Source organism: Chiloscyllium punctatum, chromosome 11 (assembly GCF_047496795.1).
Source record: "Chiloscyllium punctatum isolate Juve2018m chromosome 11, sChiPun1.3, whole genome shotgun sequence".
NCBI lineage: Eukaryota > Metazoa > Chordata > Chondrichthyes > Orectolobiformes > Hemiscylliidae > Chiloscyllium > Chiloscyllium punctatum.
In genome coordinates this window covers 92,116,405-92,142,853 of record NC_092749.1, presented here as the reverse complement: position 1 = coordinate 92,142,853, position 26,449 = coordinate 92,116,405, and the positions used below count along the sequence as shown (strand labels likewise).

At 42.3% G+C, this 26,449-nt stretch overlaps 1 protein-coding gene across 6 annotated transcripts in view; it reads left to right on the top strand.

Moving 5' to 3' along the window:
• The first annotated feature begins 14,066 nt into the window (after nucleotides 1-14,066).
• LOC140483193 (mitogen-activated protein kinase kinase kinase kinase 3) overlaps nucleotides 14,067-26,449 on the top strand; it is a 308,564-nt gene continuing 296,181 nt past the window's right edge. For all 6 annotated transcript variants that reach the window (XM_072581251.1, XM_072581249.1, XM_072581248.1 and 3 more), the window contains exon 1: nucleotides 14,067-14,357. In XM_072581251.1, coding sequence (XP_072437352.1) covers nucleotides 14,250-14,357 — 108 coding nt within the window. In that variant the 5' untranslated portion in view covers nucleotides 14,067-14,249. The remainder of the gene's footprint in view (nucleotides 14,358-26,449) is intronic.

The following is a 26,449-nucleotide window of genomic DNA, read 5'->3' as shown; positions in this document are numbered from 1 at the left end:
TGTCACTGGAATCAGGTTATCACAAATGTGAAGGGAAATCAAGGTTAAACAGAGAAGTACTTATATAGAATGAAGCCTGTGGTTTACATTGGGATGAGGAATCCTCTGTTTATCTGCTGCTTCTTCCCATCAGGCTTCCTTCTCCCAAAGACACCATCTTTTTCCAGAGAGGATCCATTCACTTGTGCCAGCTGCCTTCCCTCACTATCTTTAATTGCTGCTGGAGGTTCTGTTAACTTTGGTGTTACTTGTTAGTAGTATGATAAATATCAGTCGGGACACCAGGGAGAACTCCCCTGCTCTTCTTCAGATAATGTCATGGAATCTTCTGCTGAGGACACCTGAAAGGATAGAAGAGGCCTCAAATTAAAGTTTCATCCAAAAGGTACTTACCCTGAGAGTGCAGCATAGCTCAGCATCGTATTGGCTAAAACCTGAGTTGGTGTGCAGTTCGTGCACTTTCTCACAGTGTATGGACTATGTCACTACGAAGCACTCCATTATTATGTTACTGCTTGAGAAACAAGATATCATATGAAAGGTCCAGTCCCAACATGCAGAGAAGATCTTGCCTTGGCAACGCTTGAGAGACAACATGGTAATGCTGTCAGGTGCCTATTCGTGTGGAATATGTGGAACTGCATACCTGGGTAACATAGAGTCTCTGGCACCCATCACATGTTCAAGAAAGTCTTCCAATCAAGAACTGTTCCTTACCCTCTAACTTTCTGAAGAGTCTAGCAGTGCAGGCGCTACGGTCAGCAGAATAACACCTTTACGTACTTATGCTTTAAAAAGTGGAGTATTTGATGGGGTCAGGGTTGTGCAGAGAAAAGAAAAGGTGAGGGAGAACGAGAGAATAAGCCATTAAATTAAACTTTAAAACACAAAATCATACAGTACACCTGATTCTGTGAAAGAACAGCAAATGAAAGAAAGAAATGATGTTATTGCCAGTTAGGAAGTTAGGGGACTCCACCTTTCGAAGCTTTTGTCCTGAACAGCAGGAAGTGACTTTGGATGTATGCCAGGTTCATGCAGATGCTTAGTGAAAATCTAGTGTTTCATTGCAAACTCTGAACAATGTGGGTGAGGGGAAGATATTTTTCAGAGCTTTATGAGCCCCACACTCTTGAGCAAGAACATGGCAGCTGAGAACCTGATCTGCTCAGAACATATCCAGCATTGCATGTTCCTAGCACGCTTGACAACTGTACAACCTTGACTTTTCTGACATCATTGATTTTTCCCCTCCCTCAGCATTCCCATGCATGTGCAACCTCCTTTTAGACAGTCCATTATGATCAAAGATGACTTGCTTCTACATAAAAATGAGTGTTCAGGTGACTTGAAAAGTCCAATGCATAACCTTCACAGGTGGGACAATCGGCGATTGGGTAACGGGATGTCTGGTTTACCATGTGCTCCTTTCTCTTGGTGTTGCCTTTGGCTTGCCATTTATGATGAGACTTGAGCAGTACAGATCCTTCCCTATTTTCCCTGTAGTTTGGGTAACCTTGGGCCAGGGTTTCCCTGACGTAGATGCGACAGTTACAATTTTTCAAGGAGACGTTGAAGGCATTCTTGAAGCAGTACATCTGCTCTCCTGGGGTTAGTTTGCCAAGCCACAGTTCCAAGTAGTGAGCTTGGTTTGAGAGTTTTGTTGCAGGAATGCAATTGCTGCGGACTACCCAGCAATGGAGCTGTTTGAACAAGCTCAATGCTTTGATGCTGGGAATGTTAGTTTGAGTGAAAGCGAACTCATTATTATGCTGATCTAGCTGGTGGGTTTGCAGAGACGGCTCTAGTAGAGCCTCTCCAGGGTTTTGAGGTGCCTGTTGCCATACAGTCCGCATCTTTGAACCGTACAGGGTAGGATCAATACTGCTCTGTAGATCATGAATTGTGAAGGTTTTGAGGCTCTGGTCTTCAAATGGTCACTTCCTCAGGAGACAGTGTTGAACCTTGTCATCGTCAGCCCTTGCTGGAAAGTGAATCATTTGTTAAAGTCTTCATTTTGGATTTTGCTAACTGTGGCAGTGTTGTGTAGCAGGGGCAGGTTAGTAGATGACTGCTGCCTTACATATGTTTTGTGGAAGGTCTATGCTCTCATACACCTACTGAAAGTTTTGACATTAGTTTGGAGTTCAGCCTCTGAATCTATGCAAAAGCAAGCACCATCTGCATACTGTAGTTCAATGACAGAGGATGAGACAATCTGGATCTGATCTGCAAGTGGCGGAGGTTGAATGTGTTTCTGTTTCTTCTGTGGACAAACTCCACTTCAGTGGGGAGCTTGAGGTCAAGCATTTCTGCAGGGGAGATCGAGAGGTGCCTTTGTCCGACCATGCAGCCTTGTTTGACCCCGGATTGAATGTGAATTAGAGTTGTTGTGGATTTGTTGTTTAGGATCACTGCTTGGATGCTGTTGTGTAGTAAATAGAGAATGATGACAACATCTGTTTGTGTGTGTATACACCACTATTACATATCTCCTGTGAACATGACCTGTAAAGTTTTGAAATAAATTGAGGACAAATGTAGGAAGTTATTCTAAAACTGTTTGGCCCCAGCTGGTGCATTGTGTTCAATTCTGGGTACCACAAATTAGGAAGGATGTCAAAGCCTTGGAGATTTATTGGAATGCAGTGAGCACTGAGCTTACTTCAGTTATAGAGAGGTTGGGATTGTTTTCCACTGAGCAGAGAATGTTAAGAAGAGTTTTAATGGAGATATTCAATATTAGAAAAGGATTTTGATAGTGCAGATGAGGGATAGCTAATTCCTGGCGGGAGGGTTGGTAACAGGGAGTTGGTAACAGGGATGTAAAATATTTGACAAAGGAATCTGAGGGAAGTTGAGAAGAATTTATTTACTCAGCAGATTCTTAATGATATTGAGTGCACAGCTTGAAAGGATCATGAAAGCAGATTAAATTGTAACTTCCAAAAGGAAACTGGATAAATTCTTGCATTGGTCAACTTTGTACAGTGTTGGAGAAAGATTAAGGCAACGGGACTAATTATAAACATCTTTGAAAATGCCAGCGTATGATGGATTGAATGGTCTCCTGTGGTTTTCCTTGTGTTTTTTTGCATGTGATTCTGTACTATGGGATTGTTTTTATTCTTGTTAATGCCTTTTAATGGAGAACTACATATTTGCCTATCAAGGGGAACATGTTTGTGTTTGAACTTCAGACATTTTCCACTGAGACTCCAGTTGACCAGAACCATGCTTTGTCACCATCTGAGTTCTGTACAAATATATATTTTATTTTGTATTAATTATTATTTTAAAAGAACTTTACTTCCACAGTATTTCTATTTTCTATTATCTGAGGAAAAAGGGAAGATTGCCTAATTCTTGGCCTCGGCCCATAATGCTCTAAAACCTTGGAAATACCCTAAGGGCAGTCTTCAATTTGATGTTCAAACGTTTCTTCCTCTCTGTTGAGAAATGCCAGCTTGAGAGCCTGCCATATGAGAAACTGCAGCTAATGATTAAAAAGGGCTGATGGGGAGGTGGAGACAAGGAGGAGTTAAATGTCCTTGGGAAAGAGATTCAAAATAGATGGTTTCTAATTTAGAATAGACAGAATCGTGCATGGATGTCACTAAGTGAAGACAAAAATACCAAAATTTCATACCAAATGTGTCAAAGGCTTTTTAAAGAATGTCACCAGCTTTTGGTACTGTTTAAAAGAGACCTAAAAGGAAGGGATATTGTTGTGATTTTTCACCAGGAATCTGATTTCAGTTGATCTTCTGGCATCAGTCTTGTTTAGATATTTTAGCTAAGTCCCAATACTGCTTCCTACGTTCACTCAGGAGCAGAATAAGATACTGCTGCTGGACTGCAACACCTAAATAGCGATTGGAACTAGGTGGATCTTGTTGACTACGAGATACTTGATTGGGGTTGTTAACCTGGACCAGTAAAGAAGCCCTGGCTGACCAGTATTAACAGGGGATTTAAAATTGAATAAAGATTCGTGCACTTTGTGTCTCTCACTGTATCTCACACCTACACACACACACACACACACCATGGGTGCTGTGGAAAAATAAGCACTACCGCAGTTAGGCGGTAGTGTTAAAAAAAAGAAAAAAATAAGCAGGAGTGTTACCCAGTACGGAGGAGGGAGGGCAGGTCTGAAGACACAGCATTGTCTTTTGTGAAGGGCAAAAAAAAATAAACAGGGAATTATCACAGAAAAAAAAGAAAAAAAATTAACAGGGGATTTAAAATTGAATAAAGATTCGTGCGCTTTGTGTCTCTCACTGTGTCTCACACCTACACACACACACCATGGGTGTTGGGGAAAAAAATAAGCACTACCGCAGTTAGGCAGTAGAGTGGGGGTTAAATTAGAAAAAAAAAGAAAAAAAACAAAAACAAATTAACAGGGGATTTAGAATCTCCTCAGTTTGTGAGACTGACTTTGAGCTGGCTGGCCACAGCCAGTGTGTTCTGATACTGTTGGTTTCTGCTTTTTTTGGGAAACCTGATTCCTAAATTGGCTGTTAACTGGTATTAATTTCTATTGAGGACTGACTTCTAAACTGGGCAAAACCTGCTGTGCTTTTCCAGCACCACTCTCATCTAGATCCTGGACTTCTAAACTGGCTGACTTACACAGTCAATGTGTTACGGGTGTAATTCAGTTCTTATTGGGGAACTGTTGTTTCACTGGCTGGTTACAGCTTGTGTGTTATTCTTTTTTTTACTTGAGAAAAGGACTGTGCTTATTTTGTGGCAGAGCTTAGGCCTTGCACTTTGGTTTTCTTTGTTTTTGTATGTGTTTTCACTTTTTTGGCATTTGGACTGAGCCCCTGTGAGAAAATGCACCTTTCCAGATGAGCTGTTCCTGTGGGTAGGCCTGCCCCTTTGTTGGTGGACTAGGCCTCTGGTAAAGACTGAACACCTGTGTGTGTGTGTGTGTGTGTGTGTGTGTGTGTTGGGAGGTGAGCATTCGCTGTGTCCTGGAGTTTGGGAGTGGACTCTGTCTTTGGGAGTGGACCAAACCCCTGTGAGCTAACTGCATGTACTGTGTTCCTGTAAGTGGGTCTGGTTCTCTGTGGATAAACCAGGCCTCTATGGAGACTGAACACCTGTGTGTGTGCTGTGGGGTGTGTACCTGCTGCCTTCAGGAGTGGACCCTGCTTTTGGTTGTGGACTCTATCTCTGACAGTGCATTCTGTATCTGGAGTGGACTCTGTTCCTGGGAATGGACTCTGCATTTTGAAGAGAACTGTTTATGGTAATGGTCTCTGTGTACCAGAAAGGACTCTGTTTGTTGGCATTTGGCAGGCCTCACTGTGAGGTGGGAGGCTCATAGGTCACCCCAAAAGCTGTCAGCCTGACAGCTGGAGGGTGGGCAGGCTGTCCTGTGAACCAGAAGGTGGGTAGGCTGCCACGAAGGCTGGAAGGTGGGCAAGTTACCCTGATGCCAGTTGCCCCGAAGCCGGAAACTGGGTCAGCCGTTCTGAGCACTGTCGTCCCGAGAAGGGGTAATCAGGATGGACTGTCCTTGAGGTGGCTGGAAGGTGTGTCAGAGCAGCTGGGAGCTAGAAGGTGCATTGGGGCAGGCTGAGATCCAGAAGGCTAGTGGGCTGCCCTGTGCGCCGTCATCCCTGTGTGTCCTAGAGGTGGTTGAAAGGTGTGTCAGGGCAGTCCACAAGCTAGCTGGTGCATCAGGGTAGGTGAGAGCCAGATGGTCTGTAGGGGTAGGATGGTAGGCCGTTCTCAGCGCTGTCAACCTGGGCAGGTACTGGGGCGGGCTGTCCTATAAGTGGACGGAAGGTGCGAGAGGACGTTTAGGGAAGCCAAAAGGTGGTAGGCTGTCCTGATCTTGGGGGGGGTGGTGGGGAAAAAGGACGGGCTGTCAGAGAGGAGGTCGGAAGGTGTGTCAGGGTGGACTGAGAGCCAGAAGGAGCATGGGCAGTCTGAGAGCCGGAAGGGCGGGCTGCCTTTGAGTGGCCAGAAGGTGGGAAGGATGGGTGGTTTGCTGGGTTGCCAGGGGTGTCTATGATATATACACTGTTTTATTGTTTGGCTTATCGGACTGTCTGTATGTGATTGCATTTACTGTTTCCTCCTTTATTAATGTAAGCTGGGATTCAAGGTTCGCCCTCGTTTCCCTGTGAACTGATTGTACGATGGGGTTTGGGGTTTGGCTTTGCTGCCCCTTTCCCCTGTAAATTGCTGTTTCTTGTATATGGCTGTTCATGTAAACAGGAGAAAGTGAGGACTGCAGATGATGGAGATCAGAGCTGAAAATGTGTTGCTGGAAAAGTGCAGCAGGTCAGGCAGCATCCAAGGAGCAGGAGAATCGATGTTTCGGGCATGAGCCCTTCTTCAGGAATCTGTTTGTTTGTAATTTGTACTGGTTAATAAAACTTAAAAAAATTAACAGGGAATTTATAACGTCCTCAGTTCAGAGGATTGACTCTGAGCTGGCTGGCCACAGCCTGTATACTGCGCACACGTAAGTGAAGGATGACTTGGTGATGGGGTATTGACCTCTGTGTAGCTTTTCAGTGGTGATGAGAGTGGGATCCTCAGCAAACCCACAATAGAACCCCACAACAAAGCCGAGCCTCGGCCTGGAAAATTCCCTTATCTGTGGGAAATTGCAAATTGCTTAGCAACATCCAAGTTGGAATTGATTAAAATTAATGTTTGGTTCAATGGTCACCTAGTTCTCTTGGAGATTGATGCTGGCACAGCTGTATCTGTGATCGCAGAATCTGTCTTTAACAAGATTCACTTTGGACTCCAACCCTTACATTTGCACAAGACCTCAGCCAAACTGAGAACATATACTGGGGAACCATTGCAGATTAAGGGTATGACTTCAGCTCCAGTCTCCTATGAGAAGTAACTGGTGCAGTAATCACTGATGGTAGTAAAAGGCTCAGGCCCAGGCCTATTGGGGTGGAATTGGTTGGAAAAGATTTGCCTGGATTGGCTCAACATTTTTCAATTAGAAAATGGCTGCCTCAGTGAAGTTCTAATGAAATACCCAGGCATTTTTCAGGAAGGGCTTGGGACTATCAAAGGGGCCAAAGCCACATTACATGTTGACCAGGAAGCAATTCTAAGATTTTGCAAGGCCCACCTGGTGCCATTTGCCATGTGGGTGAAAGTCGAGGCAGAAATCAGGAGGCTGAAGAGCAAAGTAACCATCCAACCAGCGCAGTTCGTAGAATGGACAGCTGGTCATTCTGATAGTGAAGCTTGATGGCTCAGTTTGCCTTTGTGGGAATTTTTAAGCAAATGGTAAACCGCATCTCACAACTTGATAAATACCCGATCCCTCGCATAGAGGACTTGTACACAGAGTTGGTGAGGGGGTTGGCTATCCTTTACGGAGCTGGACATGAGTCATGCCTACCTACAATTACAACTGGATGAGAAGCTCCAGAAGCGCGTACAATTAACACCCATAAGGGTTTACACCAATGTACAAGACTGCCATTTGGGATATCATCAGTATGCACCTTTTTCCAACGGACCATGGAGAATATTTTACAAGAGCTACCCCAGGTTGCCATTTGTCTGGATGATGTGCTAATAACTGGGAAAACCAATATAGAGCACTGGGAGGGTATTATTGCAACCTGCATCAACTTAAAGGGCCAAAGCAGCATTGTCACAATTTTCTATTCAGTTTCCTTCACTGTAGCCACAAAATTACTACCAGTAAGGAATTTCCCTTCGTGGAGTGCCCACTGCATGCAAAACACCTTTCCTGTCACTCAATAAAATTGAGGTCAATGTATAGATGCATAGTGTAACAACATGAAGTAATAATGCCTCAGATGTCTGACACTTCAACTTCATAATTTTTGCCTAAACTGACCATTTATTTGATTTAAGATGGGTAGGGCTCTGTTGTGAAGGGTTCCCATCCAACTCTTTATCTCTACCTGCTCAGTCTACCTGCTGTATAACTTGTGGCAACACAAAGGAAAATCTTCACCAGTATTAGCGAGCTATAATGTGCAGTTTAGCCTATACTGTAGAATGAAATCTGGAAGAGGGAAACAGAGCAAAACAGGAAAAGCTGCTGGAAAATGGAGGCAGAGAGGGGCCCATTGCAGAGAGTGGTCAGGAACAGGTTTCCTATCTGAACTTCAGCTCAGACAAGTGTCTGAGGCTTCTTTATTTTCCTAAGGGCATCTTTACCAAAATCTGCCATGTGCTGCAACCAAAACTGCAGAACTAGAACAAGACCTGGACCATATTGCTAGTAGCTGAAGTGATCATGGTGATAAACGTTTATGCACCTGTCTCCTTCAGGCTGCATTTGGAAGTATTTGATACATTGAAATGGCTGCTCTGTGTTTTTCAATATTCATTATATTTCTCTATTCATTATACTTAATTCCCTGTTGCTAGAAAGAAGCACAAAAAGTCAACATAATGCTTTGCTGGAATGCAGGCTTTGCCACGATGTAAGATTTCAGTGATTGCATACACATCACTTGGCCACTCTGCCCTAAATCAGAAAAGTAAAAGGTTTTACTTCCTTAATGTCCAATTGGTGTGTGACCAAATACCAACTTTGCAGGTCAATGTCCATTACCCTAGAACTCATTGCCTGAAAGAGTGGTAAAGGCAGAAATGCTCATATCACTTAAGAGGTATTTACATGTGCATTTGCGGTGCCAAGGGAAACAAGGCAATGGGCCAATGCCGGAAAATGGGATTAGAATAGTTATGTGTTTGCTTATGACCGCCTGATGGGCTGAAGAGCCTTCTTCTGTGTTGTAGACAGAAGACTCAATAAGTATGTCCAGAGTGCTGTTATAAAGCACGTTCTATGTTTGGAAGGATTTAGAATTTGAAGATGTATTGTCTGATTTTGATAATTTTGATAATAAACTTCTTGTGGTTCCAGATCCAAGTCCTGAACACTCCAGGTCCATGGGTGACATGATAGCTCAGTGGTTAGCACTGCTGCCTCACAGTACCAGGGACCTGGATTCAATTCCAGACAACCTACGTGCAGTATTACCTTCACCCTGTGCTTTGCTTTGCTGGGTGCTTTGCTTTCCTCCCAAAGTCCAAAGATGAGTATGTTAGATAGGTTGGCCATGCTAAATTTTCCGTAGTGTCTACAGGGTGTGCAGGCCAGGTGGATTAGCTAGAGTAAATGCAGGTTTATGTGGTAGGGTAGAGGTCCGGGTGGGATGCTGTTTGGAGGGTCATGCAAAATCAATGGTCCAGATGGCCTCTCTCTGTACTGTAGTGATTTCATGATGTCTCCTGTCTCCTTCTGAGCTTTATTGTGGAGGGCACCCTACACTCTTCACAATGTGAAGACACTGTAATCTTTTGCTTTAAATTCTGTGTCTTATGATTTTATACTCCACAACCACCTGATGAAGGAGCAGCGCTCTGAAAGCTAGTGCTTTCAAATAAACCTGTTGGACTGTAACCTGGTATTGTGTGATTTTTATCTTTGTCCACCCCAGTCCAACACTGGCTCCTCCACATCATAAACAATGAAGTGTACCTCAAAATAAAGCTTACACGTGTTAAAATAAAAATGATCAAAACATTAATTGTCACACTTTGTTGAGTGAACTGAAATGAGAAATCTTGTACAATCCGTTATGGCTGGTCTCATATTTCTGCCTGAGAAAAGTTGAAGTGCAGACACAGGATTGATCACCTCTTCATGTGTGAGCATTGCCTTTTGCCATTTCTGTTGACAATTAGCTCCCATTTCTCACTTAACATTTTATTTACAACATTGCTTAATTGTCAGGGCCATGTTACCAGTTTCCTTGACAGACCTCCTTTAACTAAGTACTGCTTTGATGGTTAGCCAACTGCATGTGTGTGGACAATACGATCTGGAAGTTAATGGGAAATTAGTCAGCACAGTGATTCCTGTTATCTGAAGGAGTGTCATGTGCACACTTCTAAGATTCATCCTGCCAAAGCTCTTCAACAGGAAACTGATAGTTTGGAAAACAACTGCCATTAATTGTTGGATCACAGCTTCTTGGAAACACTTGACAACTACCATTTGAATGGTCTTTCATGAGTTCCTCATCACCTGTTTAAAAAAAAACTTGAAATGAGCTTAAACCTAATAAACCTGAATGGCAGACCATTTTTTTGAGAAGAAAGTAATTCAGGTGATACAGATTTTAATGTAGCTTTAAAATTACTTGTCCCTTATTTGCATTACAAATTACTGGGAATATTAAACCTGAAAGGAATCCTATAATGTAATTTTTCTGGTTCTGTGCTGAGGTTCTTTCTGTTCCCAGTTTTGTGAAGAATGCGTGTAGATAGGTTGCTGCAGAATGCTCAAAGTTGTTGAATACCCTTCATGGGAAATCGTATGGGAAAAAACACCATAAATTCATTAGGAAGCGGTCAACACGTAAAGTCTTCAAGTTCTGCAGGAAAAGAATATCGCAGTTTGTGTCACATGGTTCCAAGCAGACTATCTCATGATTTTGTAAACCTCTATAAGGTCATCCCTCAGTCTCTGACACTCCAGGGAAAACAGCCCCAGCCTATTGAAACTCTCCCGAAAGCTCAATTCCTCCAACCCTGGCAACATTCTTCTAAATCTTTTCTGAACCCTTTCTTACCATTAAGTATTTAAGTCCTGCTAAAATTTGCTTTCCTAAAATGCAGCTCCTCGCATTTATGTAAATTAAACTCTATCTGTCACTCCTCAGCTCAATGGCCCTGATCAAGATCCCGTTGTAATCCGAGGTAACCTTCTTCACTGACTGCAACATCTTCAATTTTGCTGTCAACTGCAAACTTACTAACTATACCTCTTAGAGGAAGAGGTGGAGACTCGTACAATTGCAACATTTAAAAGGCATCTGGATGGGTACATGAATAGGAAGGGTTTGGAGGGATATGGGGCAGATGCTGGCAGGTGGGACTAGATTGGGTTGGGATATCTGGTCGGCATGGATGACTTGGACCGAAGGGTCTGTTTCCGTGCTGTACATCTCTATGACTCTATGACAAAAACTTACAAACCATGACATATCTTGGCTGGTAACACCTTTGTACATCTGCTTGAGGAAGTTTTCTTTTTGAAGAAGATTTGGAGAGATATGGAATGTTTTTTCTTGAAGTTCTTTCCAAGTAACTCCATGAAACAAGACCTTTTGTTTTATAGGTTGTTCCCAGAGAATCATACAGACATAAAGGTCAGCTGCAATTGGAGGACCATCCACTGATGAAGGACTCTTTCTGGTCCGCCAAAAACCTGTGGGTCTACCTGCAGCAGAAGTGAAATGTCGCTGTTTAAGGCCTTTCAGTCATCATATGCTGAGGGCTAAAACTGTTTAGAAATCCTCAGGTTGTATATCTGACTAAGAATGTACCTTGTGAATATCATAAACATTGAAACTATATTGATGCACCTCAGAGAGGTAAATGCTGTATGAAGAGAAGTTGAATTTTACTGCATTTTCTGTAATTTTCAAGTTCATATGTTTTGTAATGCACTTTCACAAATTTTTAAAATAAACTACATTTTTGGGAAAAAAACTGGATAAGTTTTCTTGTTCCTGAATGCGGAGAACTGTTCTGAAGAAGGTTTATTGGATCTGAAGTATTAACTCTGCTTTCTCTCCACACATGCTGCTAGAACTGACTTTTCCAGGATTTTCTGTTTTTTTCTTTAACTTTGTTTCTCACAGCATCAATGATGGGTGACAGTGATTCTCAAAAATGGCTCAATATACTTGCTCTGATGGGCAATAAATGTTACCCTTGCTAGTGACAAACATATTTTACGGGTATTTTATAAAGAAATGTTCATAAAGCTTGGCTTTATAGATTTCACATTGCTTCTTGTATGTATACATATTTTGGTAGTGAATTCGCAACTTACAATTGCAAGCTTTGGGTCCTACAGATCTTCATAGGGCTTTAGATATTAAATCATCATAACAGTGCATGGCTATATGATGCATGGCCACTTACTAGCACACAGGATAGTTTGTGGTTTGGGGATATGCCTGTCACAACACTCTGCTTGAAGTTGTAACATCTGAAGATTACCTTTCATCTTGTAGAAAGCAAGAAACAAATTGGAGGACAGTTCAGAAGTGTTACACGCACATTTAAGAAATTGTTATTTGGTCTAGTTTATATGAGATTCCAGTCCCACACTTTGTATGTGATACTTAAGACAACTGGGAAAGCATGACACATTCTAGGTTGCGAAGTGTTTCCCACATCCTCAAGAATAAGTCTAAAACAATGCCAGCCAGTATCTCTAAGGAAAAATTCATATTGAATATTCATATTGAATCAAAATTTATGTGCAGATAATAGTATGTTTAATTATTAAAAAAAGTTTGTACATTAGACCAACAGGCCATTTGGTCTGGCAGGCCATTATTGTGTTTGTGACTCCACGCAAGCCTCCTTCCACTGCTTTTTGTCTGATTCTTGCATCCTGGTAGTAATTTTTTGCATCTTTTACTTTGCCAACATGTCCAGGTTATAATGTGAAAATGAGAATTAGGTGTGACTGAACCAAATTCTATACAAGTTTAACATAAGCTTTCTGCTTTTTAATTCTATTGTTATAGAATATTTCTTTGACTTTTTCCCCTACAGCCTTTTTAACCAGTGCTGATATACTTTTTGATCTGTGAATTTGAGTACCAAGATTGCTTTGTTTCTCTACCCCATTTCAGCACTTGTTTTCCAAATGTGACCACTTTATTCGTCATCTCAAGTTATACTGCAAAATTATTCATGTCTTCCTATATTTTGTTGCAAATTCTCTGTATAACTACACAACTTACATTGGTGCATCTGCAAATTTTGAAATTATACATCCAATTAACAAGCCCAAATTGTTTAAATAAATGGTGAACAAGAATGGTCCCAGCATAATTTTGGAACACCACTTTCTAATATTTGGCAACCTGACCATTTCCTTCCTTGTAGCTAGCTTGATACTTTCTACTGGTAGCCTCTGACTCTTCTGTATCCTACTTTATGAAGCATGTTTTTTTAATCCAAGTTTAATATCTACTGCATTACTCTCTGTACCCTGCCTGTTACTTCATGCAAGAATCAACAAGGTTCCTCAAACATGACCTTCCTTTTTGATATTTGCTATTGTAGTTTTAATTTCTCGTTTTTTTTTCCTATTCCATTCTTAATTAACGATTCCATTAGCTTTCTATACTGGTGTTAAACTAATTGTTCTATATTTTCCTGTGCGATTTCTTCTCACTGTTTCACTCAGAAGTTATGTTAGCTGTCTTCTGAAGACAGCTGACAGTCTTTCGGCATTTCGGTTCTGAATACGGATCACTGGACCCGAAACGTTATCTTCATCTATATGGCAATTCCATGCATACAAATATTTATAATCAATATGGAAGTGTCAATTTGTCTTGGATACAGTAAAACCATTTATAATTTATATGCATGTGCGCATTTGCCTTAAACACAGTAAAAACATTTAAAATTTATATTGATGTGTGTATTTGCCTCGGACACAGCAAAACATTTATAACTTATATGAATGTGTGCATTTGCCTTGGACACAGTAAAAGCATTTATAATTTATATGCATGTGTGCATTTGCCTTAAACACAGTAAAAACATTTTAAATTTATATTGATATGTGTATTTGCCTTGGACACAGTAAAACATTCATAACTTATATGCATACGTGCATTTGCCTTGGACACAGTAAAAAACATTTATAATTTATATGCATGTGTGCATTTGTCTTAAACACAGTAAAAACATTTAAAATTTATATGCACGTGTGCATTTGTCCTGGACACAGTACAGACACTTTAATAATCTATGTGGATTTGTGCATTTGCCTCAGACAGCCTTGGCAGAACTGTCCGATTCCCGGCCGTGTCAGATGGGAGTGCGCACGCGCAGTAGCAGCCGTTCGGAGGCCATGTTTGGCTCGAGTGTTGGATTGTGATTTTTTTTGGGGGGGATCCGGGAAGAAGTTGCTGCTGTTGCTGTTGCTGTTGTTGTTGTTTGTGGGGACGACGAGGGGGAGGGAGGGGGGGTTTGCTGGTTCGTCGGAGGCTTTCTTCTCGGCCGCTGCTGTCTTGGCTCCGTGTGTGCTGAATGTAAGGCAGGGGGGGGTTGGGATGATTGAGAGGCGCTACCACCTCCCGCAGGAAGGTCCCCGCTGACCCCCCGCCGCCGCCGCCGCCGCCTTTTGCACTTGTTCTGGTTCTTTCTGCCCGGAGCCCACCATGTCTGCCCACTCTCAGGGAAGCTTCGACCTGTCCCGGAGGAACCCGCAGGAGGACTTCGAGCTGATCCAGAGGATCGGGAGCGGCACCTACGGCGACGTTTACAAGGTTTGTGTACGACACCAGGACATAGTAGGCCCGAGCGGGTAGAATGGCCTGTTGTGGGAGTGAGGGGGTGGGGGGGTCCCCCCGGACCCTTTAACCCCCTTCAGGGGAGAGAGCCGCCACTGTGCCTGAGCTGAAGGGACTGCCCTTCCTCCCGCTCTGAAGGGTTTGGGGGGTTAGTTACTGACTTGTTTATCTCGCAGCCTGAGCGCGACTGCGTTGGGTGTCTTCTGTTTTAATAATTTTAAAAAAATATTTACGTCCATAAGGCCTGAGATTGCTCAAAACTTGCTCCCTTCCTGGCCTCCGCCACTCTTCCTAGTGCGGGAATTTCAGGCTGGATCCGGTTAGTATTGTGGCTACAGGGGGCCAGTCGCAATTTGTGAGTTCAGATCCCCCCCCCCCCACACACACACACACACACACACACACAAAAATATACTCCAAAATGCCATTCGTTTTTTTTCTCTCTTGAAGTAACGAACTCGGCGTAGAACCAACACGAAAATCAACAAATCTTGTCAAAATCCCAGTGACGCCCTCGGGGAAGAAAATCTTTTGTTCCCACCCAGGTCTGGCTTGTGTAAAAGAGAAAATTTTAACAGGGGACGTTTGCAAAACGCGTCTGGGTAGAAAAAAGTAGGGACAGAGCTGTTTTTTTTGACGTTATGTTGACATCCAGAGGCCACTGTTTTATGGTGACTGGGAAGAAGCAATGGTGACAAGAAAAAACTTTTCACGTAGAACTGTTGAGGATCTGGTATACTCCCAACTGAGCACGTGGTGGAGGCAGATTCTTTGAGGGCCTTCAGAAGAGAGTTGGATAATCAACTGAAGTCGGAAAAAATGCGAAGGACTATGAAGTGTGCAAAAGGAGCTGTAAGTTGTCTTTCCAGACAACTGGCATGAGCACACTGTGGGAAATGGTCTTTTGGCCTGTTGTGATCAGTCTCTGAATGTATTCTATGGTATAGCATATCAATGCTTCACCAATTTGTCAGCTGTTAATTACAGTAGTTGGCAAGGCAACTAGAAATGGTCAATAAATGCTGGTGCTGTTGAGATTCTCTTACTTTGAGAATAAATGTATGAAACTTTCCACATGAAACATTGTGTAATTTGTGTTACATATTCCACGCTGTCATTTTCTGGAACTCGAGTTATCCCAGAGATGATGTTGGAAAGGTTCAAATAATGATAATAACTTCACTCCATCCCTGATGCTTAAAATCAATAACAGTGTTAAATTTGCTGAATTATCTAAGTGATAGCCACTTAAACTATGACACAACAGTGCTAGAGGGTTCCAAACTAGTCAAGTTTTCAGGTTGCCTGATTAGCTCTGTGAATTTCATTGGGGTCTTTAAACTTCATTTAAGTAATCAAATGTTCTGATAGCCAGATAAGTTCTAAGTTGAGATTTTAGTTCATTAAATGTTCACTAAATGGCTGTATGAGCCCAATAATGCTGATCTTGTGTATTTTATGCGATGCTATGCTTTCAATACAAATTCACCAAATTGTTTAAAGCTCCTTGAAAATTTTGTTCGAAGTGCAACAGATCATGCCTATTGCTTCTAAATGAGTTTCTATTAAATAATCAGTTATGCATTTTTATCTAGGATTTTTATCAGACGTTGGTCCCATCTTGCTTTCTATCCATCTTCATGCTCACTGCGTTGCATTCTGATGTTAGCAAGTGAATTTGTCACTTGAAAATTGGCAGCACTACAGTTTTGTCATTACAACAGATTTCAGCTTCTGATTCTCTGTGTTGAAGGATGCAGAAGCTCTGCATCGTTAATGCAGGAAGTTAGACATATGGTGCAAGTTTGTTTGTTTGGCACAATCTTTTTCTCTCTTGCCCACACTTTCACATTTTGGGGTGTTGGACTTTGCTGTCATTCTTTAGCTATTCTAACTTTGGATTGGTCTGCAATTTTTTTTTAACCATTTTGTGAATTTTTTTGCTGTTTTAACTGAGGTTCATTTGGAAAATGTTCCTAGGTGTTTAAGCTTTTGTAGAGATGTCCACTTTAATTAGGACCAAAGCTAGATACCATAAAAGTATTTGGAAGATTCTTGTGGTTTTCTCCTGTTCTGCTTTGAGTAAAACTTTTTGTACAGATTGTTAGTGGCATAGTCTTAAAATGAGTTTAAAGACACAACTGGTTGTTCATTATTTCTTCCTCTTTTAAGGCAATCACATTCATATAGTGGCATTAAGTAGGTTTTTTTGTATAATTGTCTCACTGCAAATTACATTTTATGCCTTTGCTAGTCACATTAAGAATGACGAGAGATAAACTAAGGTGTTTTTAGGCCTATGATTTAACCTCAATGGTAGGTGACTTAGAATCTGCTCTTCTGGATAGAGTGACAAAGCATTTGAAAATCATTGGTTGATCAGAGAGCAAGAATTTGTAAACTGTGGCTAGGAGACAATGGAGGCTGTAGATGCTGGAGAAATCAGAGTTGAAGAAGTATGGTGCTGGAAAGGGCACAGCAGGTCAGGCAGCATCCAAGAGGCAAGAGAGTTGACGTTTCGGGCAGGACCCTTCTTCAGGACTGGGGTGGGGAAGGGGATTGAGAGATGGGGGGAGAAAAAAATGGGGGCTCTTATCCCTGTCTTTGATCCAGAAGGCTCAGCTTTAAGTCCCACCTGCTCGAGAGGTATACCATAACATGTCTGAACAGGCTAATGAAATATATGTATGTCCACCTACCCGTCGCCTTCAGATTCAAAACAGGTACAAATCTTTAAGCTATAGGGCAACCCCTCAACCTCCTTCCCCCTCCCCAGTCTTGAAGAAGGGTCCTGCTCAAAATGTCCATTCTCTTGTTCCTCGGATGCTGCCTGACCTGTTGTGTTCATTCCAGCGCCAAGCTTTATCGACTTTGTAAAGTCCAAGTTATGTCTAATGAATCTTAATTGAATTCTTTTAGGAGATGAAGGAGATGAATGAGACGGTAGATAAGGAAATTATTGTTTGTTAGAATTAGAATTCCTACAGTGTGGAAACAGGCCCTTCGGCCCAACAAGTCCACACGACCCTCCAAAGAGTGACCCACCCAGACCCGTTCCCCATCCCTATATTTACTCCTGATTAATGCACCTAGTCTACACATCCCTGAACAGTATGGGAAATTTAGCATGGCCAATTCACGTAATCTGCACATCTTTGGGTTGTGGGAGGAAACCCACGCAGACACAGGGAGAATGTGCAAACTCCACACAGTCACCCCAGGAGGGAATCGAACTTGGGTCCCTGGTGCTGTGAGGCAGCAGTGCTAACCACTGAGCCACCATGCTGCCCTTGTTCATATAGATTGCTAGGAAGCATTCGACAAGTTTGTACTAAGAGGTAGTTAATAGAAATGAGTATGCATAAAATGGGAGCAATCTCTTGGATGGAATGAAAGAGAGAAATTGAAGAATAAAGCAAACTCAGATTAACCAATCATTATTTTCAGGTATTTTGTGCAATCAAGATAAAGAAGTGAAATGTAGAGAAAATCTTTCTTTAGGAGAATATTGCATATTTTTGAATAGTATAACTATGCAGTTCTTGAAGGGGCTGTTATCCCTGTATCTGATAGAGGGCCCAGATTCAAGTCCCACCTGTTTGAGAGATGTACCATAACGTGTCTGAACAGATTGATGAAATAACTATATGTCCACAGTCCACTTACCCTCCTCGCCTTCAGATTCCAAACTGGTACAAATCTTTAACCCATTTATAGGGCAATGCAATGTACATCTTCATGCAATGCCTAAACTTATAGAAGTATTGTTTCACAGGGTGGTTCCAACATTTCAGTACCTCACCCAAGTGACTACTCCTGATGCCTAAGACTGAGCAGTGTGTGTTGGCAAGCTACTTGTGCTATGAAAACCAAGCCTAGTTTTTATCTGGATTCCATAAGACTGCATTGATCTACGGGGTTATTGGTTAGGAATCAGGGACGTGATTCTTGCCCAATTTATTTTACTTCTATATTTACTTATTTGCTTTATTATTCCAGGGATTTGGGGGAAACCATCGTTCTTTCTAAATTCAGTTAATTTAACAAAGCTGTGACATTCTGGTATAAAAGCTTAGTTTTGCATATGACAGTGACTCATTGAGCCTGCTCAGTCATGTTGTTTTTGAAGGGTGTGGATTTCTGAATGATACAGGAGAATAAAATTTATTCACTTTTGGCGTATGACTAAAGGAAAAAAGAATGCTAGGACAGGTATCTCAATTTAAGGGAATAAAGTTAAGCATTCTTACCTTTCATTGAACAATATGTATAATGGAAGAGAGAATAGTATTGGCAAGAAGATACTTTTGAGTACTAGTTGAGGGAGGAGACAAAATTACTTTGTAGATAAAATCCCAATAGTCAATAAAGTATGAGCCTATTGGTGAATGGCGACAGATTGTACTGACATAAAGAATCGTAAATGAAAACCAGTTTTGTCCTCATGAGGTCTGTGTATTAGTATCTCCATTTTAAAATGAAAAAAGTTTTGATCTGGTCCTTGATAAGTCAGTCCATGCATCTTCCAAAGTACAGTCTTGAATTTTCTAAAAAAACCCCAATTATTTAGTGTTATGGGGCAGCTTTTTTATTTAACTTCAGTCAAATATGATATAGCACTTGAAATCTTAAGAACAACAGCGAGTGGAGTAACTGCCAGTAGCATTGACAATAACATTTGCACACTTGGAGCAAAATTTGCAGTCCTCCTCTCTCTTACCTGACCTTCCATTTTTAAACATTTTGTTCTCTAGTTTTAGTAGATTGGTGTTTTTAGTTCAATCCTGTTTTCTCTGAGAAGTCAAAAGTGTATCTTGAAATACTTCAATCCTTATGCTAATGGTGTTTCCAAGGTGTTGATGGCAAAAGATTTTCAAGTATGTGTACCCAGCTGCATTGAAGAAACAGCAGAACTTGTCTAAGTCAGGATGGTGTGCAAATTGGAGTAGTGCATTGAGGCAGTGGGATTTTAATGATCCTAACTGCTATTGTCTTTGTCAGTGATAGGTGTCACAGTGATTCTGTTAGTGGACTATAGGTCATTCTGCTGTAATAGGTCAATCTGGAGCCGACCAGGGATAAGGCGATTCTGGATCTGGTATTGTGTAACGAACCAGAATTGGTCAGTGACCTCGAAGTGAAGGAGCCATTGGGAAGTAGTGACCATAATACAATAAGCTTCAATCTGCAATTTGAGAGGGAGTGGGTACAATCTGAAGTGACAATATTTCAGTTGAATAAAGGGAAATATGGAGCTATGAGGGAGCAACTGGCCAAAGTTCAATGGTTTAATACCTTAACAGGGAAGACCGTGGAGGAACAATGGCAGATATTTCTGTGTATAATGCAGAAGATGCAGGATCAGTTCATTCCTAAAAGGAAGAAAGATCCCAGGAGGAGACATGGGCGGCCGTGGCTGACGAGGGAAGTAAAGAAACATATAAGGTTAAAAGAGAAAAAGTATAACTTAGCGAAGATAAGCGGGAAAACGGAGGACTGGGAAGCTTTTAAAGAACAACAGAGGATTAGTAAGAAGGAAATACGCAGAGAAAAAATGAGGTACGAAGGTAAACTGGCCAAGAATATAAAGGAGGATAGTAAAAGCTTTTTTAGGTATGTCCAAGGCAAAAAAATGGTTAGGACAAAAATTGGGCCCTTGAAGACAGAAGCAGGGGAATATATTACTGGGAACGAAGAAATGGCAGAGGAATTAAATGGGTACTTCAGATCTGTGTTCACTGGGGAAGACACAAGCAATCTCCCTGAGGTAACAGTGGCTGAAGGACCTGAACTTAAGGGAATTTCTATTTGCCAGGATTTGGTGTTGGAGAGACTGTTAGGTCTGAAGGTTGATAAGTCTCCGGGACCTGATGGCCTGCATCCCAGGGTACTGAAGGAGGTGGCTCGGGAAATCGTGGATGCGCTGGTGATTATTTTCCAGAGTTCAATAGAATCGGGGTTGGTTCCTGAGGATTGGAGGGCGGCTAATGTTGTGCCACTTTTTAAGAAGGGTGGGCGGGAGAAAGCAGGAAATTATAGACCAGTTAGTCTGACCTCAGTGGTGGGAAAGATGCTGGAGTCTATTATAAAGGATGAAATTACGGCACATCTGGATAATAGTAACAGGATAGGACAGAGTCAGCATGGATTTATGAAGGGGAAATCATGCTTGACTAATCTTCTTGAATTTTTTGAGGATGTAACTCGGAAGATGGACGAGGGAGATCCAGTGGATGTAGTGTACCTGGACTTTCAGAAAGCTTTTGATAAAGTCCCACACAAGAGGTTAGTGAGTAAAATTAGGGCGCACGGGATTGGGGGCAAAGTACTAGATTGGATAGAGAATTGGTTGGCTAACAGGAAACAAAGGGTAGTGATTAACGGCTCCATTTCGAAATGGCAGGCAGTGACCAGTGGGGTACCGCAGGGATCCGTGCTGGGACCGCAGCTTTTTACAATATATGTAAATGATATAGAAGATGGTATCAGCAATAACATTAGCAAATTTGCTGATGACACAAAGCTAGGTGGTAGGGTGAAATGTGATGAGGATGTTAGGGGATTACAGGGTGACCTGGACAAGTTAGGTGAGTGGGCAGATGCATGGCAGATGCAGTTTAATGTGGATAAATGTCTGGTTATCCACTTTGGTGGCAAGAACAGGAAGGCAGATTACTACCTCAATGGTATCAAATTAGGTAAAGGGGCTGTTCAGAGAGATCTGGGTGTTCTTGTCCACCAGTCAATGAAGGCAAGCATGCAGGTACAGCAGGTCGTGAAGAAGGCTAATAGCATGCTGGCCTTCATAACAAGAGGGATTGAGTATAGAAGCAAAGAGGTGCTTCTGCAGCTGTACAGGGCCCTGGTGAGACCACACCTGGAGTACTGTGTACAGTTCTGGTCTCCAAATTTGAGGAAAGACATTCTGGCTATTGAGGGAGTGCAGCGTAGGTTCACGAGGTCAATTCCTGGAATGGCAGGATTGCCTTACACGGAAAGACTGAAGCGACTGGGCTTGTATACCCTTGAGTTTAGAAGACTGAGAGGGGATCTGATTGAAACGTATAGGCTTATGAAAGGACTGGACACTCTGGCAGGAGGGAACATATTTCCGTTGATGGGGGAGTGCCGAACCAGAGGACACAACTTAAAAATACGGGGTAGACCATTTAGGACAGAGATGAGGAGAAACTACTTCACCCAGAGAGTGGTGGCTGTGTGGAATGCTCTGCCCCAGAGGGCAGTGGAGGCCCAGTCTCTGGATTCTTTTAAGAAAGAATTGGATAGAGCTCTTAAAGATAGTGGAGTCAAGGGGTATGGAGATAAGGCTGGAACAGGATACTAATTAGGAATGATCAGCCATGATCATATTGAATGGCGGTGCAGGCTCGAAGGGCAGAATGGCCTACTCCTGTATCTATTGTCTATTGTCTAATACTTGTTGCATTTACATTGAGTTGTTGTGACACAGTTGATGAACTGTGGACACTGTTTTTGACGTGCAAACTTTTAAAACTTGTTGCTGTAACACGATTTTCAGATGTTTTCTCACCAACGCTATAAGCATTTTTTTAAAGCGTGTTTTTTCTATAATGCAGGGTTGCACGAGAATGCAACCATCATGTTATAGAAGAACTACCTATACTGTTGTGTATTCTTTTGGTTATGCATTCTGCTGTTGTGTGCTGGTGGGGTAAGTGTGGCTGTTGAGGTCTGTAGTCAGAGCATCAGTCAAGTAAGTTGCTTTATGCTAGATGGGGTAGAGTTGATTGTATACTGTCAAAAAGCAGTCATTTGTTTGGCACCCGATTTACCATTTCTAGATTAGATTACCTACAGTGTGGAAACAGGCCCTTTGGCCCAACTAGTCCACACCAACCCTCCGAAGAGTTACCCACCCAGGCCCATTCCCCCTAACTAAATGGGCAATTTAGCCTGGCCGATCCACCTGACCTGCATGTCTTTGGACTGTGGAGGAAACCGGAGCAGCCGGAGGCTGTAATACTTGTTGCATTTACATTGAGTTGTTGTGACACAGTTGATGAACTGTGGACACTGGGAGAATGTGCAAACTCCACACAGACAGTCACCCAAGGCTGGGATCGAACCCGGGTACCTGGCGCTGTGAGGCAGCATGGCTAACCGCTGAGCCACTGTGCCGTCTATTCAGACCACCTGTCACTGGTATAGAGTGGCAGCAGTATGCACCGTACACAATATATTTTGAAGAAATGTGCTAAGCTTTCTTTGATAACATCTAATGAAATATGTACACGTGAAATAGGAGCAGAAATGCAGCCCTTTGCGCCTGCTCCACCATTCAGTAAGATTGTGGCTGACCTTTGTTTCATATTCCCCATTCCCATCTACCCCAACTAACCCTTGATTTTCCTCTGCCTACCAAAAACTTACCTATCTGTGTGTTCAAAATATTCAGCCCGAAGTCCAAAAGCTTGTGATTTCAAATAAACCTGTTGGACTATAATCTGGTGTCGTGTGATTTCCAACACTGGCACCACATCTTAAAAGATATTCAGTAGTCTTCACCATCTTTTGAGGCAGCGAGTTCCAAACTTTCACATTTCCATCCTGAAAGAGTGGCCCATGCCTTTAGAGCAGTGATCTGAACTGTCATACAAGAGAAACCGTCCTATTCATTTCCACCTTGTCAAGATTGTATAGAATCAAGTCACTTCTTCGCTCTTTTCAACTCCAGTAAACCACCTCCAATGCATTTATATTCTTCCTTTTTAAATAAGGTGGCCAAAACTTCATGCATTGTTTGTAATGTGGTTTCACCAATGCATTGTATAACTGAAACATAACATCCTTAATTTTAGCATGTTTGGAGAAGATGTGTGGCTCAGGTTGAGGTTCTGGATGCAAGTTTGCTCACTGAGTTGGAAGATTCGTTTTCAGATGTTCCGTCACCATACTAGGACACCTGTACCAACCAACCCCACTGCCCTGTGGCTGAACACTTGTGGGCGGCACGGTGGCACAGTAGTTAGCACTGCTGCCTCACAGCGCCAGAGACCCGGGTTCAATTCCCGACTCAGGCGACTGTCTGTGTGGAGTTTGCCCATTCTCCCTGTGTTTGCATGGGTTTCCTCCGGGTGCTCCGGTTTCCTCCCACAGTCCAAAGATGTGCAGGTCAGGTGAATTGGCCATGCTAAATTGCCTGTAGTGTTAGGTAAAGGGGTAAATGTAGGGGAATGGGTGGGTTGCGCTTCGCCGGGTCGGTGTGGACATGTTGGGCCGAAGGGCCTGTTTCCACACTGTAAGTAATCAAATCTAATCTAATCTAAAAAATACTTCGTGCACACACGCACACACACACACCGCGTACATGCAGGTCTTGGCCTCTTCCATTGCCAAACCCTAACCTGTCTATTCCGCCAGTGGACTCTGCAACCACATAGAATTAATTTGGATTTCACCAGTTTCCTCATTTTCCCTCCCCTACCTTATCCCAGTCCCAAGTGTCCTAGTTGGCATCACCCTCTTGACCCGTCCCTCGTCTTTCCCATTTATTCACTCTATCTCTGACCTATTACCTTCTCAGTTACCCCCCCCCGACCCCCTCCCTCCCTCCCATTTAAATCTCAGTCCTCCGGCTTTATTCCTGATGAAGGGCTTATGCCTGAAACATTGATTCTCCTCCTCCTCAGGTGCTGCTCGACTTTAGATCTTTTCAGTACCTTGGGTTTTCCTAAGCACACAATCTCTAATTGAGTCTGACTCCTTCCCCACGATAGATGTCAAGGTAACTGGCCTAAAGTTTCCTGTTTTCATCCTCGGCCCTTTCATGAATAGGGGGCTGACTTTCCAAATTCACATCCTGTGCACCTATAAGGAATAAGGCAGCAGACCAGATGGAAGCTACCATCAAAAAGTTTCTGTCCCAGACACACTGTCTTGATTAACAAATATATTACCATTTCACTGAAATTCCCTCTGTGAATGTACCGTGAATGAATCTACACCACAACAATTTAAAAAGGTGGCTCACCACTCCTTTAAGGGCAATTAAAGTTGGGGGGGTAAAAGCTTGATTTTTGCTTGTGATGCTCTTATCATGTGAGCAAATATTTAACAAATTAAGACATGTGTAGTGAGTTTGGGAAGATTTGGATGGTTAAGGGGATGAATAAGCCTTTCAAATCTTTGCAGGTAGTGAGCCAGTGTCCAAGTTGGGCTTCAGATAGGCTACTGTTTTGACAGACTTGGGAAGCTTGGGTGCCTGAGCGCAGGACTGTAATCACGAGAGCCAGCATGCTGGTGAGAGCCACATAACAGGTCTGTAGTTCGAAAGCCACGTGGAAAGTTAGGAGAGACAGTAAAATGAGAGGAAGGTTTAGTGATTTGAGCCTGCAAACTAGCTGGGTTAGCAGTTGAGGTTGCTGCTTTGGGAGACTATTATTTGATGTAGTAGACGTGACTGGGTGCTATGTGTGAGCTGATGGAATAAGAGTTATCTTCTCATGCAGGGATATGAACCTTGACTAGTTACAAGAGCTGTAGAATTTGAACATAGTAGCAAGATTACAGTCAGTTCTTACATAATGTGATAGTTACGTTCTTGTGCAACCGGTGTTATAGAAAAATTGTGCTTTAGAAACAGCGCTTAAAGTGTTGGCCCTGTAATCGCGTTACAGACAACATATGTTTTAAAAGTTTGCATTGTAGAAACTGCGAGCCTAATTTGTTAATTGTGGTACAGCAAATTCGCGTTGACGAAAGGCGCATTAAAAGTCTGGCTCCCAAGTAGCACTTCATATTTGGTAAGAAGAAGTAAAATACAGAAAAAACCTAACTTTTGAATGTACCCCCTCAGTTTAAATTGCTGCAAATGACTTTTTAAAAACACACCAGCATTTACTACAATCATTGTGTTGCAGTTAGATTCTTAATAGATTAAATGGTGTAATTTTTTTGTTACTTGCCTTTGCACAGAAAGGCTAGTTTAATTTCAAGAGCTTTTTCATGAAGACACAAATGGTGGAAACCTGCTGTACTCATTATTTTGTTTTGGGAGAGGTGCCTAGTTCTGAAGGCAAGATTAGAATGGTGCTGGAAAAGCACAGGAGTTCAGGCAGCATCCGAGGAGCAGTAAAATCGACGTTTCAGGCAAAAGCCCTTCATCAGGAATACAGGCAGAGAGCCTGAAGGGTTGAGAGATAAATGAGAGTTCTGTAGGCAAGGCTGGCTTTCAGCTTCATGTTGTTGAAGCTACTTCATACTATTTGTAATGTAACTTGCACAAAATTCCTCTCTTTGTGTGATTTTCACATGAATTTCACTGATAAACCTAGTACAAAACCAGACTAATGAGTTTAGAATTATCTATTATATTTTACTTAACTGAAATAAAAGTATTTAGGGGAGGTGATGGCCTAGTGGCATTATCACTAGACTATTAATCCAGAAACTCAGCTAATGTTCTGGGGACCCAGGTTCAAATCCCGCAGTAGTAGATTGGGGAATTTTAATTCAATTTAAAAATAAATCTGAATTAACTATCTGCAGATGATAATGAAACAATTGTCTGGTTCACTAGTGTCCTTCAGAGAAGGAAATCTGCCATCCTCACTTGATCTGGCCTACGTTTGACTCCAGACTCTCAGCAATGTGCTTGACTCTGAATTGCCCTCTGAAATGGCTGAGCAACCCATTCTGTTGTACCAGTTGCTACAAAGTCTCAATAAAATAAAACCGGTTGGATCACCTGGCAATGACCGAGGTGTCGGAAAAGACCACGGCAGAAACAGTACTGTCCTTACTAATGTCTTGGGGCTCGTGCTTTAATTGGGAGAGCTATCTCACAAGCTAGTCAAGCAACCGCCTGATATAGTCATACTCATTGAATCGTGCCTTACAATGTCCCAGACACTGCCAACACCATTCCTGGATATGTCTTGTCCCACTGGCAGGACAGACACGGCAGAGGTGGAGGCACAGTGGTATACAGTTGGTAGGGAGTCGCCCTGGGAGTCCTCAACATTGACTCTGGACACAGTGAAGTCTCATAGCATCCGGTTAAACACAGACAAGGTAATCCTGTTGAT